The following is a 13,551-nucleotide window of genomic DNA, read 5'->3' on the forward strand; positions in this document are numbered from 1 at the left end:
AAAAAATGTTGGCAGACCTTACCGCCGCAATTGGAATCATATAGTGCAATTTGCAGAAGAAAGCTATCAGTCATTCCTTCCAAGAAAATGAAACACAGAAGGGGAAGGAAGCACACACATCTGCAGCGTGTCCTGGGATGCTGCTGGCTCCTTTGCAAGAACAGAGCAGAGCTGCTACAGTCCCAGCCAGGCCACCTCCAAATGATGGTCCCTGTTGAATTCCACATTTCAATAACTTAGGAAGAAATCACACCCATGTGTTTAAAGACAATTTAATTCTGATTTTTTATGTCATAGCATTCTTAAGTAAAGTGTTTTTTTTTTAATAACTGGAAGAAAATAAGGCCATATTTATTTAACTATAAATATACCACATTTAGTCTGACCTTACCACCTACCTCTGTAACTTCTCTCAACTGTGGTTTAATTTTTTGATAATTCAGTACTTTAAACAATATATTGCACAAAGTAGAGGCTAGAAGAATAAATTCAGGCTCCACAATCTAAATATGTTTATTTGTAATGACATCCCAATTTATCATGTTGGTTAAGCTTGATTTACATTCTCTGATGTGTGCTTCCTGCTTACTTGTCATCACAAAAGCTCTCCCTGGAAAATCCCATCCATGTACATAACTTCAAACACTATCCACATAGTGATGACAACCAAATTTATTTCTCCAGCCCAGTTTCTCTGCAGGGATGACCCATACATCCAAGAGCCTAGTGGCATTTCCACCTGGCCGGTCCAACTGCCACTAAAACATGTGCAAAGATGAAACACCATGGGTCACATAACGAGAGCAAATATTTATTTATTACTTATTCTGTACCAGGCTCTGTGCTAAGTGCTTTTGTGGATTTTCTCACTTAATCTTCACAGTGCAATTAAACATGGCATGTATATCTCCTTTTATCTGAAACCCCATTAAAATGATAGCATCAAGATACAAAAAAAAGTAGCAGACATCGTTCACGGCTTACGTACTACCCACTGCGCTCCCCTTCTTGCTGGCCAAGAGAACACCAATTTTGTTCAGGCAATCGATATGCCAAACCAATTTCCCAGTCTTTTTTGTAGCAAGGAGTATTTATATGACCATATGTGAGGCAATGAAACACTCACAGATGTCTGTTTGGGCAAGTTCAGGGAAAGCAACACAACCATTATCCCTTCCTGCCTTCTTTAGGCCTTAATTATGGATATTCTGTGTAGCTGCACTTTCCCCTTTTTTGACCACGAAGGAAAGGCTGAGAGAATCACAGAAACATTGACCCTGATACCACTGAGCTACTGAGCCAAGGCCAGTAATCATCTGCCCCCAGACTCCTTGTTACTGAGAAAAATGAACTCCTGTTTGTTTTATCTACTCTAAGTCTGGTTTTCTATTAACCTGTAGCTGAAAATAGTTCCAGCTGATACGGAAGTATAACCTGAGCAAGATATTTCAATAAATTCAAAGGAAAGCAGTTGTAGGATAAGTAACTACACAGAAAAACAAAAGACGCTTCAGCCTAAGTGCCTGCAGAACCAAAAACAATGAGCAGCAAGTCAGCTTACCTCCTGACTCCACCAGAGAAGACTCTGGATCTGGAGGCACTAGGAAACACAGAAGACAAGACCTACAGATTTAACATTTTGGAGGTTTGCCAACAAAAAGGCCATCTCTCCCTGAGTCTCCACCATTCCTCCAGCCAACAGTTTATAATTACATGTTAGAAAATTTGCCTTTTAAAAGTCTGTTTATTCTTGGCTGCCTGTTCATATTGATGAGGAAGTTACTGGAAATATGATTGTAAGTAAAGTATTACAAGCAGAGAAAACAAGGAAACAAAAAACAAGGAAAGGCAAAGAAGGGTGAAAGAAAAAAGGAGGAACTTAGAGGAAATAGAAACAATGCAAAAAGCAGAAGATAACAAAACAGACAGACAGACACACACACAATACCCTCAGGGAGATCTGAAGAAAACAAGAACAGGGTGCTATGAAGCAGAAACAAAACATCACAACAGAAACAAAATTAATCGGAAAGTTGAAAGACAAAAGTGAGACAATTTCCAGATAACAAAGTTTGGAAACGAGGTGAGAAAAAAATGAAAATTAGAGGATCAGGTCAGCACACAAGTTTCAGAAGAGGAGAACCAAGGGGACAACGGGCAAGAAATCATTAGAGACAATTCTCCTCCTCTGAGAAGCCAGCATTGAAAGTGAAATGAAAACAAGCAGGGAGGCAGATGATTGTGAAACACAGAAAAAGAGGGATACAATGAATATCTAAAAAGCTTCCTGAGAGGAATAAACATATAATTTCCACTCCTTTGTAGGAGAGTGCCATCAAATCTCTCGACAGCAGCACAAGAAGTCATAGAGCTATGCCTTCAAAATTCTGAGTGGGTGATGATTTGTGGGTATAGAATTTCTTTTTAAAGATTTATTTATTTATTTATTTATTTATTTATTTGGAAGAGAGAGAGAGAGCACTTGCACAAGGAGGGGGAGGCGCAGAGGGAGAAGGAGAGAGAGAGTCTCCAGCCGACTCCCCACTGAGTGTGGAGCCCAGCACGGGGCTCCACCTCACGACACTGAGATCATGACCTGAGTGGAAATCAAGACTTGGCACTTAAACGACAGAGCCCCCCAAGCATCCCGGGGGCATAGAATTTTATAACTTGAACAATCAATCAAGTATGAGGGCAAATGAAGGCAGACAAAGGTACAGACTTTATGTCTCTCTGGTACATTTCCTGGGGAAGCTTAGGGAGAATTATACTTCAGCAAAACAAAGGAATAAATCAAAGACGATGAAAATATGATTAAGAAAACAGGAACCCATTCCATAGGAAAGGGACAGAAGGAAGCATCGGAATGACAGCGGTCCAGCAGGCAGAGACCTACCCTGGGAAGAAGACAAGGCTCAGGGAAGGTGCAACAGACTGGTGACGGGATGCACTTCAACATTTGGAGATAAATCTGCTGTGGGTTTAGAAAAATATATTGACAGATACATAGAGTTTCTGTTAGAGAAAAATAGTAAAAGTTTTAGACTGAACAATGTGAAATTGCCACTTTGTACCTCAACATTTTGTCAAACATTGGCAGTTTCACATTGTTCAACCTAACTTACAGGTGCATAATATGATGCAGGAAATTGGCTTTAAATACTCTAACAATGAGAAAAGCAAAAGAAAAGTTGGAGGACTATGTAGAATAAGAATGCCAGAAACTGGTACGCCTGGGTGGCTCAGTTGGTTAAGTGTCTGCCTTCCGCTCAGGTCATGATCTTAGGGTCCTGGGATCGAGTCCCGTATCAGGCTCCTTCCTCGGCAGGGAGTCTGCTTCTCCCTCTGCCTGCTCTGCCTGCCGCTTCCCCTGCTTGTGCTCTCTCTCTCTCTCTCTCTTAACAAATAAATAAAATATTAAAAAGAAAAGAATGCCAGAAATTGTTACTGAAGCTGGGTAATAGACATGTGGGGTTCGTTGTCCCATTCTATCAATGGATAAGTTTGAAAATCCCATAATAAAAAGCACTAAAAAAAGAAAATCATGACACCAAAACGTGCAAAATTTCACTAATATTTCAGACAGCTGGAGGAAGTCCACTTCGCAATAAGATGAAGTCCAGTTAAAGAACCGCCGGACACAGAAAAAAGTCAGTGAAAGAGCCCATCCACAGGAGCACCTGACTCACAGCGGGGCAGGAAACATCAGAGATGCCTTACATCCCCACTCCATCCCTTCCCTTCTGCGCTGACTCCGCGGATTTCCTGGCTACACTGTACAACACAACAGTGCTCCTGAAAGCCGTCACAAGTCCGTGGACCCACAAGTGAATAAGACAACCATTTCTCACTGCCCATCAATTTCCTCCCAGCCCATTTCTCATTTTGTCCAAACTAGATTCCAGGCTTCATCCTTCTAGGCACACTCTTGTAAGTGCCCTCCAGCCCTGCTCTCTCACTTCTGCTCCCTGTAGATGGCAACAACCAGCCCCCAATGAACCTCACTTCGTGCCTCCTCCACATATGTACCCAGAGAACTAAGTATCAGTGGGGAAAATCACCTAAACCAACTGACAGTCTTAATGTTATATTTATTGTCGCAAACGGTAAACTGGCAATTTTACTACTTGTTGCCATTTTAAATGCGGCGAAATTGCTTTAAAGAGGCAAAGTGTAAAACTGACAGCCGATTTCACAACAAAACAATGGGTGCTAGACACTGTAATAGTATCCACAGGGTACTGAAAAGAATAACTGTCATATTCAACAAAGACATTTTTCAGGAATGAAAGTAAAATAGAAACATGTAGAGAGAAACAAAAACTAAAGTAACACATCACCAACAGCCCAAATGAAGGAAAATACTAAAGAACAATCTTTTGGCAGAATGGAAATAGTCCCACACAGAAGCCTAGAGAATTAGGAAGGGGAAAAAAAGCAACAAAAATGGCAAATACACAGAAGATACCCCCCAAAAAATATTGGCTTTTGGAAATAATTTATGAGCTTTAAAATAGATTATTTAAATTAACATCTAAATAAAGAGTGAGGTAAATGGACTTAAAGGGTACTGTAGATATCACATTGTTAGGGAAGAGAGTAAAGACATCAATTAATATCAAATTTTGACCAGTTATGGTTGTATGTTGTACCTCTAGGAAAATACTAGTAAAAGAAACAAAAGAATATACAACTTCTAACCTAACAGAGAAAAAAATGGAATAATAAAAAACAGTGAATTTAAATGAAGGCTAGGAAGAAGAAAAGGAAAGCAGAACTAATAAAACAAGGGGGAAAGAACATATTAAGATATAAATTTAATTCTAAATAAGAGTAATTCCATTAAGCTTAAATGGATAAATGTGTTAATTTAAAAACAAAGGTTATGTGACTGCATAAAGAAACAAAACCTAACTATATGCTGCTTGCAAGGGACACATAAAACATAATGAGATACACTTGGGACTAATATAACATTGTCCATCAACTACTTCAATAAAAACAAACAAAACCACACAATGAGAAAGAAACATTGAAAATGATACAATGAAAAAAAGATATTCTATAGGAACACAGAGAGAAAGTGTGTATAACTGTTAATATCAGATAAAGTAACTTTAAGGCAAAAAACATTATTAAAGACAGAGAGGGACACTGGACATTTCAAAAAACACATACCCAGAAGACCACTGGTTATTATTCAAAGAGGAACTAAAAATGAAATTACAAACTATCCCGAAAGCAATGAAAAGAACACATTTTACCAAAATCTATGGAACAAACCAAAAGCTGTATTCAGGGTGAAATGCTTAACCACCTTCATTATTAACTTACATAGACTAAAACTAAAGGAAATGACAATGTGTGTTGAAGACTTAGAGAAGGATCAACAAAGAAATAAAGAGGGAGTTAGTAAAGATGAAGGTTGAAATTAATGAACAGAAAACCAAAAAAAAAAAAAAAAAGGAGAAATGATCAATGAATCCAAAAGCTGTCTTTTAAAATATACCAATGGATACATTCCTTCTGAACCTGATTAAGGAAAAAGGAGGAGCGAATAAAATTATCTAAGATTAGGAATTTTCAATAGATACATAACCACAGATACAAAAGAGACTTTTAAAATATAAAATCCAGAAGCACCTCGTTGGCTCAGTTAAGCATCTGACTCTTGATTTCAGTTCAAGTCATGATTTCAGGGTCATTAGATTGAGCCCCACATCGGACTCCATGCTGGGTTCAGAGCCTGCTTAGGATTCTCTGCCCCCCTCTGCCCCTCCTCCTGCTTTTGTATGTGCTTGCTCTCTCGCTCCCTTTCTCAAATAAATAAATAAATAAAATATAAAATCCATAGCAAGAAATTTGAAAACCTAGAAAAACTGGATAATTTCCTAAGAAAACATAAATGGGGACACCTGGGTGGCTCAGTCGGTTAAGTGTCTGCCTTCAGCTCAGGTAGTGATCCCAGAGTCCCAGGATTGAGTCCTGCATCAGGCTCCCTGCTTCTCAGGGAGCCTGCTTCTCCCTCTTCCTCTGCCTCTTTCTCTCTCTGTCTCTCATGAATAAAATAAAAATAAAATCTTTAAAAAAAACATAAATGAATCTGGGAACAAGTAGAAAACTCAAACACACCAATTACAATAGACTAGATTGGAAAGGTGGTTAATAGCCCAGCACTGAGAAGGCACCAGGACCAAGTGACTTCATAACTTGTTTCAGCTAACTTAATAACAGTAACTCCAATATTATTTAAGTTATTCCAGAATGAAGCAAAGAATGGAAAATCTCCTAATACATTTTATGAAGTCAGCAAAACTGATAGAGTAAAAATTAAAAAAGGAAACCATAATCCCACTTATAGAGATGCAAAAACTCTAAATAAAATATTAGCAAGTAATATTCAGTAATTATTCAAAAGAATAACACTCTGTGACTAATTAGAGCTTAATTTGAGGAATTCAAGAGTGAAATTCAATGTGATAAAGTATATTTAACAAAAATCAACAGCAAACTCTTCTACTTGATGAAATAAAACCATTTCAAATACAATCAGACCAGGATGCCCACTATTGCTATTATTCAACATTGCCTTGATGGGTCTGGCAAATGAAATAAACACTGAAAAAAGGATACATTATTTTTGCTAATTACATATTTGTGTACTTACAAAATCCAATAACTATAGTTTACCAAAAAAAAAATTAGTAGAATTGATGAGAACATTCTATAAGATAACTCTGATATAAGATAAAAGTCATTAGGCTTTCCCTATTCTAGCAAAAGCACACAGAAATAGAAATAGGAGAAATGTTCCATACACAATCGTGAAAAAGTCAATAAAATATTGTTATGGAATGAATGTGCCCCCCATTCATATGTTGATGCCTCATCCCCAATATGATGGTATTTGGAGGTGGGGCTTTTAGGAGGTAAGTAGATCGTGAGGGCGGAGCCCTCATGAATGAGATTGGTGCCCTTGTAACAAGAGGCCAGAGAGCTGGCTAGCTAGCTCTCTTTCTGCCATGTAAGGATAGAATGAGAAGTTGGTTATCTGGAACCGAGCAGAAGACTCTCACCAGAACCTGACCATGCTGGCATTCTAATCTCTTATTTCCAGCCTCCAGAACTGTGAGAAATAAATTTCTGTCGTTTATAAACCACCCAGTCTATGGGACTTTGTTACAGCGGCCCAAACTGACTAAGACAAAGATTTAGGAATAAAGTCAGCAAGGAAAGCACAAAATCAATATGATAATCATAAAAACATATTGAAGAATAAATTTAAAAATCTGAGCAAATGAAAAGAAATCCATATTTTTGGATGAGATTTTTTAAAGATTTTATTTATTCATTTGAGACACAGAGATACAGAGAGAGAGAGAGAGAGAGAGAGAAAGCATGAGCAGGGAGAGAGGCAGAGGCAGAGGCAGAGGGAGAAGCAGCCTCCCTGAGCCAGGAGCCCAATGCGGGGGCTCGATCCCAGGACCCTGGGATCATGACCTGAGCCGAAGGCAGACGCTTAACCATCTGAGCCACCCAGGTGCCCCTAGATGAGAAGATTTAATATCAATTCTCTTAATATCATAAAAGTATAGAATTAAATAGCAAGTAAAATATGGGTTCCTAAAAGAGAAAAGGAACATTAGGTAAAAGCTGAAGAAATCTGAAAAAACTATGGACTTCAATTAATACTAATGCATCAATACTGGTTCATTAATCGTAACATATGTATCATACCAATGTAAAATGTTGATAGGGCAAAGTGGGTGAGAAGTATACGGAAACTCTTGGTAATATCTTTATAATTTTCCCTGTAAATCTAAAACTGTTCTAAAAAATAAAGTTGTTGGGTGTTTTTAAGATTTTATTTTATTTTTTAAATATTTATTTATATTAGAGAGATGCAGAAAGAGAGAGACAGCATGAGGGGAAGGGGCAAAGGGAGAGGGAGAGAGATCTCAAGCAGATTCCCTCCTGAATGGGAAGCCCAATGCAGGACTGGATCCCAGGACCCTGAGATCATGACCCAAGCTGAAACCAAGACGTGGACACTTAACCAATTGCAACACCCAAGTGCTCTTAAGATTTATTTTTTAAGTTATCTCTACATCCAGGGTGGGGCTTGAATCATAACCCCCAGATTAAGAGTCTCATGCTCTACCCACTGAGCCAGCCAGGCACCCCTAAAGTTTATTTTAAAAAGCATATTTGTAAGACAATTGGGGAAGTTTTTTTTAAAAAAACAGATATAATTCCTTGGGGCGCCTAGGTGGCTCAGTAGGTCAATCATCCAACTCTTGATTTCGGCTCAGGTCATGAGATTGAGCCCCGCATCAAGCTCCACACTCAGCCTGGAGTCTGCTTAAGATTCTCTCTCTCTCCCTCTGCCCCTACACCCAAAAGTGCACTCTCTCTCTCTCTCTAAAATAAATAAATAAATCTTTAAATAAATAAATAATAAAAATAAAAAACAGATACAATTTCAATTAAATGAGTAAGAGTATCTTAAAGTTTAAAGAGAAAATAAATGCCCAAGGAAGCAAATAAATGAAGGAAAAAAATAGTGAAGGGAAATAGCCTACAAAGACACTGTAATTAAATCAATATGAAGTATTAGCCTAGGAATAAATAGATCTACTAGGGGACCAGAACAGAGAACCCAGGAATAAAATCTAGTTTATATGCTATTTCAATATATGATAAAATGATTTCAGTTCTATGGGGAAAGACTGATTATTTAATAGTAGTGCTGGTACAACTGCTATCCATCTGGGAAAAAATAGTCCCCAATCCCATATTATAAATAAAAGACAAATTCCAAATGGAATAAATGTTTAATATAATAAATAAAGCATCAAAAAGTTAGAACAACACTTATAATCTGTTTCTTAACCAGAAACAAAAGATAACCATATTCGAGTTTATAAAAATTAAAACAATCTATGTTGCAAAAGCTATCAAATAAACAAAACTAATGAAGAGGCAAAGGATAGATTTGGGGAAATACTTGCAAAAGCGGTAACAGATAATGAGTTAGTAATCATTACCAATATAAAAAGAGCTCTTAAAAATTGGCAAGAGACAAACAGTCCCATAGAAAAATGGAGAAAGGATGTGAAAGGCAGTTAGTTCATGAGAACAAATCCACATAGCCACAAGCATGAAGATGCTCAAAATAACCAGTAATTAGAGAAAAGCAAATTACAGTGAAAAAACAATACATCACTCTACACCCAATCAGATGATGGGTAAGAATTGGAGAGCAATAATACCAATTGCCCACAGGATGAAGAGGAAAAAAATGTAAATTGTTTACAGCTGTTTTGCAAAGCAGTCTGACAAATATTTTTTAAATTAATAGTACACAGACATGTCAACCACACTTCTGGGAATCTATCTCCCAAATATAAAATCACCAGTAAAATATTTATTATGGCATTGCTCTTACTGGAAAAAAAAAAGAGAGAAACAAAATGAATTCTCAGCAATAAGATAATAAATAATGGTACATTAATACCGTGGAATATTAAGCAGCTATTGAAAAGAATGAGTTAGGGTGCCCGGGTGGCTCAGTTGGTTAAGCAACTGCCTTCGGCTCAGGTCATGATCCTGGAGTCCCTGGATCGAGTCCCGCATCGGGCTCCCTGCTCAGCAGGGAGTCTGCTTCTCCCTCTGACCCTCCCCCCCTCATGTGTGTTCTCTCTCATTCTCTCTCTCTCAAATAAATAAGTAAAATCTTTAAAAAAAAAAAAAAAAGAATGAGTTAAAGCTCTACCATTTGACTTGGATGGGTTTCCCTGGATGTATTTTTGTTTTGTTTTGTTTTTTAATTCCAGTATAACTAATACAGTGTTCTATTCAGGTCTACACTATAGTGATCCAGCAATTCCATACATTACTTAGTGCCCATCATGGTAAGTGTACCCTTAATCCCCTTCACCTATTCCACCCATCCCCCACATACACCCCCACTCTGGTAACCATCTTTTTGTTCTCTATAATTAAGAGTCTGCTTTTTGGTTTGTTTCTTTTTTTCTTTGTTCATTTGTTTTGTTTCTTAAATTCTACACATGAGTGAAATCATATGGTATTTGTCTTTCTCTGACTAATTTCGCTTAGCATTGTACTCTCTTGGTCCATCCATGTTGTTGCAAATGGCAAGATTTCATTCTTTTTTATGGCTGAATAATATTCTGTTATACACACACACACACACACACACACACACACACATATATATCATCTTCTTTAACCATTCATCTATGGATGGACACTTGGGCTGCTTCCATAACGTGGCTATAGTAAATAATGCTGCAATAAACATAGGTGTGCATAAATCTTTTTGAACTAGTGTTTTCATTTTCTTTGGGTAAATACCTCATAGTGGAATTACTGGATCATATGGTAGTTCTATTTTTAGTTTTTTGAGGAACCTCCATACTGTTTTCCAGAGTGGCTACACCAGTTTGCATTCCCACCAACAGTGCATGAGAATTCCTTTTTCTCCACATACTTGCCAACGGTTGTTGTTTCTTGTGTTTTTTATTTTAGCCATTCTGATAGCTGTGAGGTGATATCTCAGTGTGGTTTTGATTTGCATCTCCCTGATGATGAGCAGTGTGGAGCATCTTTTCATGTGTCTGTTGTCTATCTGAACATCTTCTTTGGAGAAATGTCTATTCATGTCTTCTGCTCATTTTCTAATTGGATTATTTGTTTCCTGGAGATATTTTTGAATCTTAAAGTGAGATGCAGAGAAGTGTGTACACCATGATCCCGTTTTTAAAAAGCAAATACTGATCATAACCCAAAACTGTTTGTGCACCCAAGTGTGTGTGTGTGTGTGTGTGTGTGTGTGAAGGTGAATACGGAAACAAACACGGAAGGAAGTCCTCATTTGCTAACATAGATTACTGGTAGTACTGGGAAGGAAGAAGGGGTGTGCAGGGGTTGAAAAGAAAAACTGGGCAGAATGTATATGATATGATTACATTTATGTGAAGGATATTAATAAAAAACGTGCTACAACATGGATTAGGATATAACATGATAAGCATGAGCATCTATCCTCCCGTGCAGCCCCTATTCCCAGTACTTCATAGTCATTTGGCACTTTATCATTTTTTGAACTACTTTGTTCTATACAACATAAGTCTCACAATCTTTTCTGCATTTTGGACAATCCTACTGAAAATTATTGTTTTTCATTAACCGTTACCATACATTTTATGAAATTGAATTTTTAGACCCCACTTTCCAAGTTGGGTTACAAGTTTTATACACAAAGTATGTACTTATACATAAAGAAATTAGAAAAAATAAGGAGTTAGTGGTTATATGTTTACTGATTGATGAATGTCTATAAAATGAAAAAACTAGTTACAGAAAAATATGCATAAAGTAGTCTATTTTGGTAAAAACAAGGAAAATCCTAACTATAAATGCTTAAATACTTTTAAGTGAAAGAGAAAGCTTCAGAAAGTCTTCACAAGGCCACAGGCTCGGGGTTCCATCAAGAGGAGGGAAGCAGAGGGGAAGGGGCAGATTACTAGCTTTGCTTTTTTACCTCTCAGCATCTTACGACTTCACTTATTACAATAAGCAAAAAAGTATTACTTCTGAAATCTGAAAACATTAAGTAATGAAAACAAAGATAAACTGCAAGCAATAAAATAAATTGGGTATGACTTAGCACTTTCGTCACAAGATCCGTTATGATTAAATGAGATAAAACATGTGAAATGTGTAGCATATTGCCTAGTGCTGCAAATACTCAGCAAATGTTAGCTATTTTTTATTTTAAAAAAATACTACAGAGAACAGTGGAATTTGAGAAACTGAAAAGATAAGGCCTTTGAATATGACAGGGCACTTTTTTCCTTACTACTGAACCTGGTCTCCTTTGGAATGCAAGGACTCATTATGGTAACCATACAACTCATAAAACACACTTTTACCAACAGTAAAAATAAAATTACAATTAGATAAATAAGATACTTAATAAAAAGTAGAGAGCAGCCTTTTGCCTTGAAGTCTACTTTAAAAACTTCAAGAACCAGGAATGCCTGGGTGTTAAGCATCCAACTCTTGATTCCGGCTCAGGTCATGATCTCAGAGTTGTGAGACTGAACCCCAAGTCAGGCTCTGTGCTGGGCGTGGAGCTTGCTTGAGATTCTCTCTCTCCCTCTCCCTCCGCCCCTCGCACATGCTTGCATGCTCTATCTCAAAAAACTAATTAATCAATTAATTAAAAGAACTTCAAGAACCATCCAAAGCCTTTTGCTTCTTCACAACCACTTTGGATGAGAGATACATGGGCCCAAGATGTTTCCCCCATGTTAGAAGAGACAGAACACAATTCAAATAGATTAAAGAGTGACGCCATTTCTCTTTTGGAGGGCTTGCCCAAGTGGGAAATCCATTCCTAAATGTACAAATTCCATTACCAACTCTGAAGATTTCCTTGCTGATATGCTTAAAAACATGTTAGTTTAGTTATAATCTACAATACTATTCTTAGTGTCCAGTGAAACATTAAAATAAGTTCATTAATCGCATGAGTGCATTATTAGTCTTGCTACTTACATAGAATTGACTTTCTCTTCCGGGCCTTGCAGTTGGCCTGTCACAGTGCCTTTGCTGGTATTCTTCACCCAGCCAACCACTCCTATTTTCTTAGCCTCACCTTCTGTGTACTGGTTTTAGGAGAAAATAAATAAAACAAAATCCAGCATCGAAAACTGTAACTGATAGTTTTTTTTCTTACAATCCATGCCAAAAATTTTGTAGCTGACCTACAATCATACCTGTTTACAAGACCTTCACCTAAATGGTATTTTATTAAATTCCGCTTTCAGTAAAGACAAGCACATTATGAGAAAATAAACTGATAGTGGGAATTACTTCAGAAAACAGTTTCCATGATGTGTTTTGGGATCCATAAAATTCAGTTGCATGGCCCCTATACCTTCTAACACTGAATTATATTATCTGGGTTCCAAATGATGATCACTCCAAGATCTTCAATCACTGAGGGAAAATACTGAATTATGATCAATACACAGTATTCAATTAAAAGATTCTGATGTCTTCCATTGGCTATGAACTTGCCACACAAATGTTACAACTATCTATAGGTAAGTTTATTTCTCCTATTATTCTTTACAGTTTTTTAAAAATTCCTCTTCTCAGTTCTAAATTCAGTTATGCTGACAAATGAAAACCTAGCAACATTTTGATTTTGAACTGTTTTAACTACATCATACAAAATTCTTGTGGATGCTATCTATGGAAACTTTTTAAAAATACGGTCTTCTGTTTGGAGGTCAGAGTGACCAGGAATCTATACACTCTACATCCCCAACCAAACAGAGATTGTTACAGCTAGGATTTATGGTGAAGCTGGTTCTGAAAATAATAATGAAAGAGGAGACAATCTGAACTGTGGGGTAGGGAACTATCTCAAAACGAGGAGACTTCACTGGTTGGGAACATGCTAGAACACTCAGAGGTTAGGAACAGAGAGCTAAACTAGTGACTGCTAGCTGAAGC

General features: G+C 37.3%; 1 protein-coding gene across 3 annotated transcripts in view; it reads right to left on the reverse strand.

The window, feature by feature from the left end:
• The window catches only part of ACYP2 (acylphosphatase 2), a 162,575-nt gene that overhangs the window by 136,659 nt on the left and 12,365 nt on the right, over positions 1-13,551 (reverse strand). For all 3 annotated transcript variants that reach the window (XM_027623172.1, XM_027623173.2, XM_027623174.2), the window contains one exon: positions 12,586-12,695. In XM_027623172.1, the coding sequence (XP_027478973.1) occupies positions 12,586-12,695 (110 nt within the window). The remainder of the gene's footprint in view (positions 1-12,585; positions 12,696-13,551) is intronic.

This window comes from Zalophus californianus, chromosome 8 (assembly GCF_009762305.2).
Source record: "Zalophus californianus isolate mZalCal1 chromosome 8, mZalCal1.pri.v2, whole genome shotgun sequence".
Lineage (NCBI taxonomy): Eukaryota > Metazoa > Chordata > Mammalia > Carnivora > Otariidae > Zalophus > Zalophus californianus.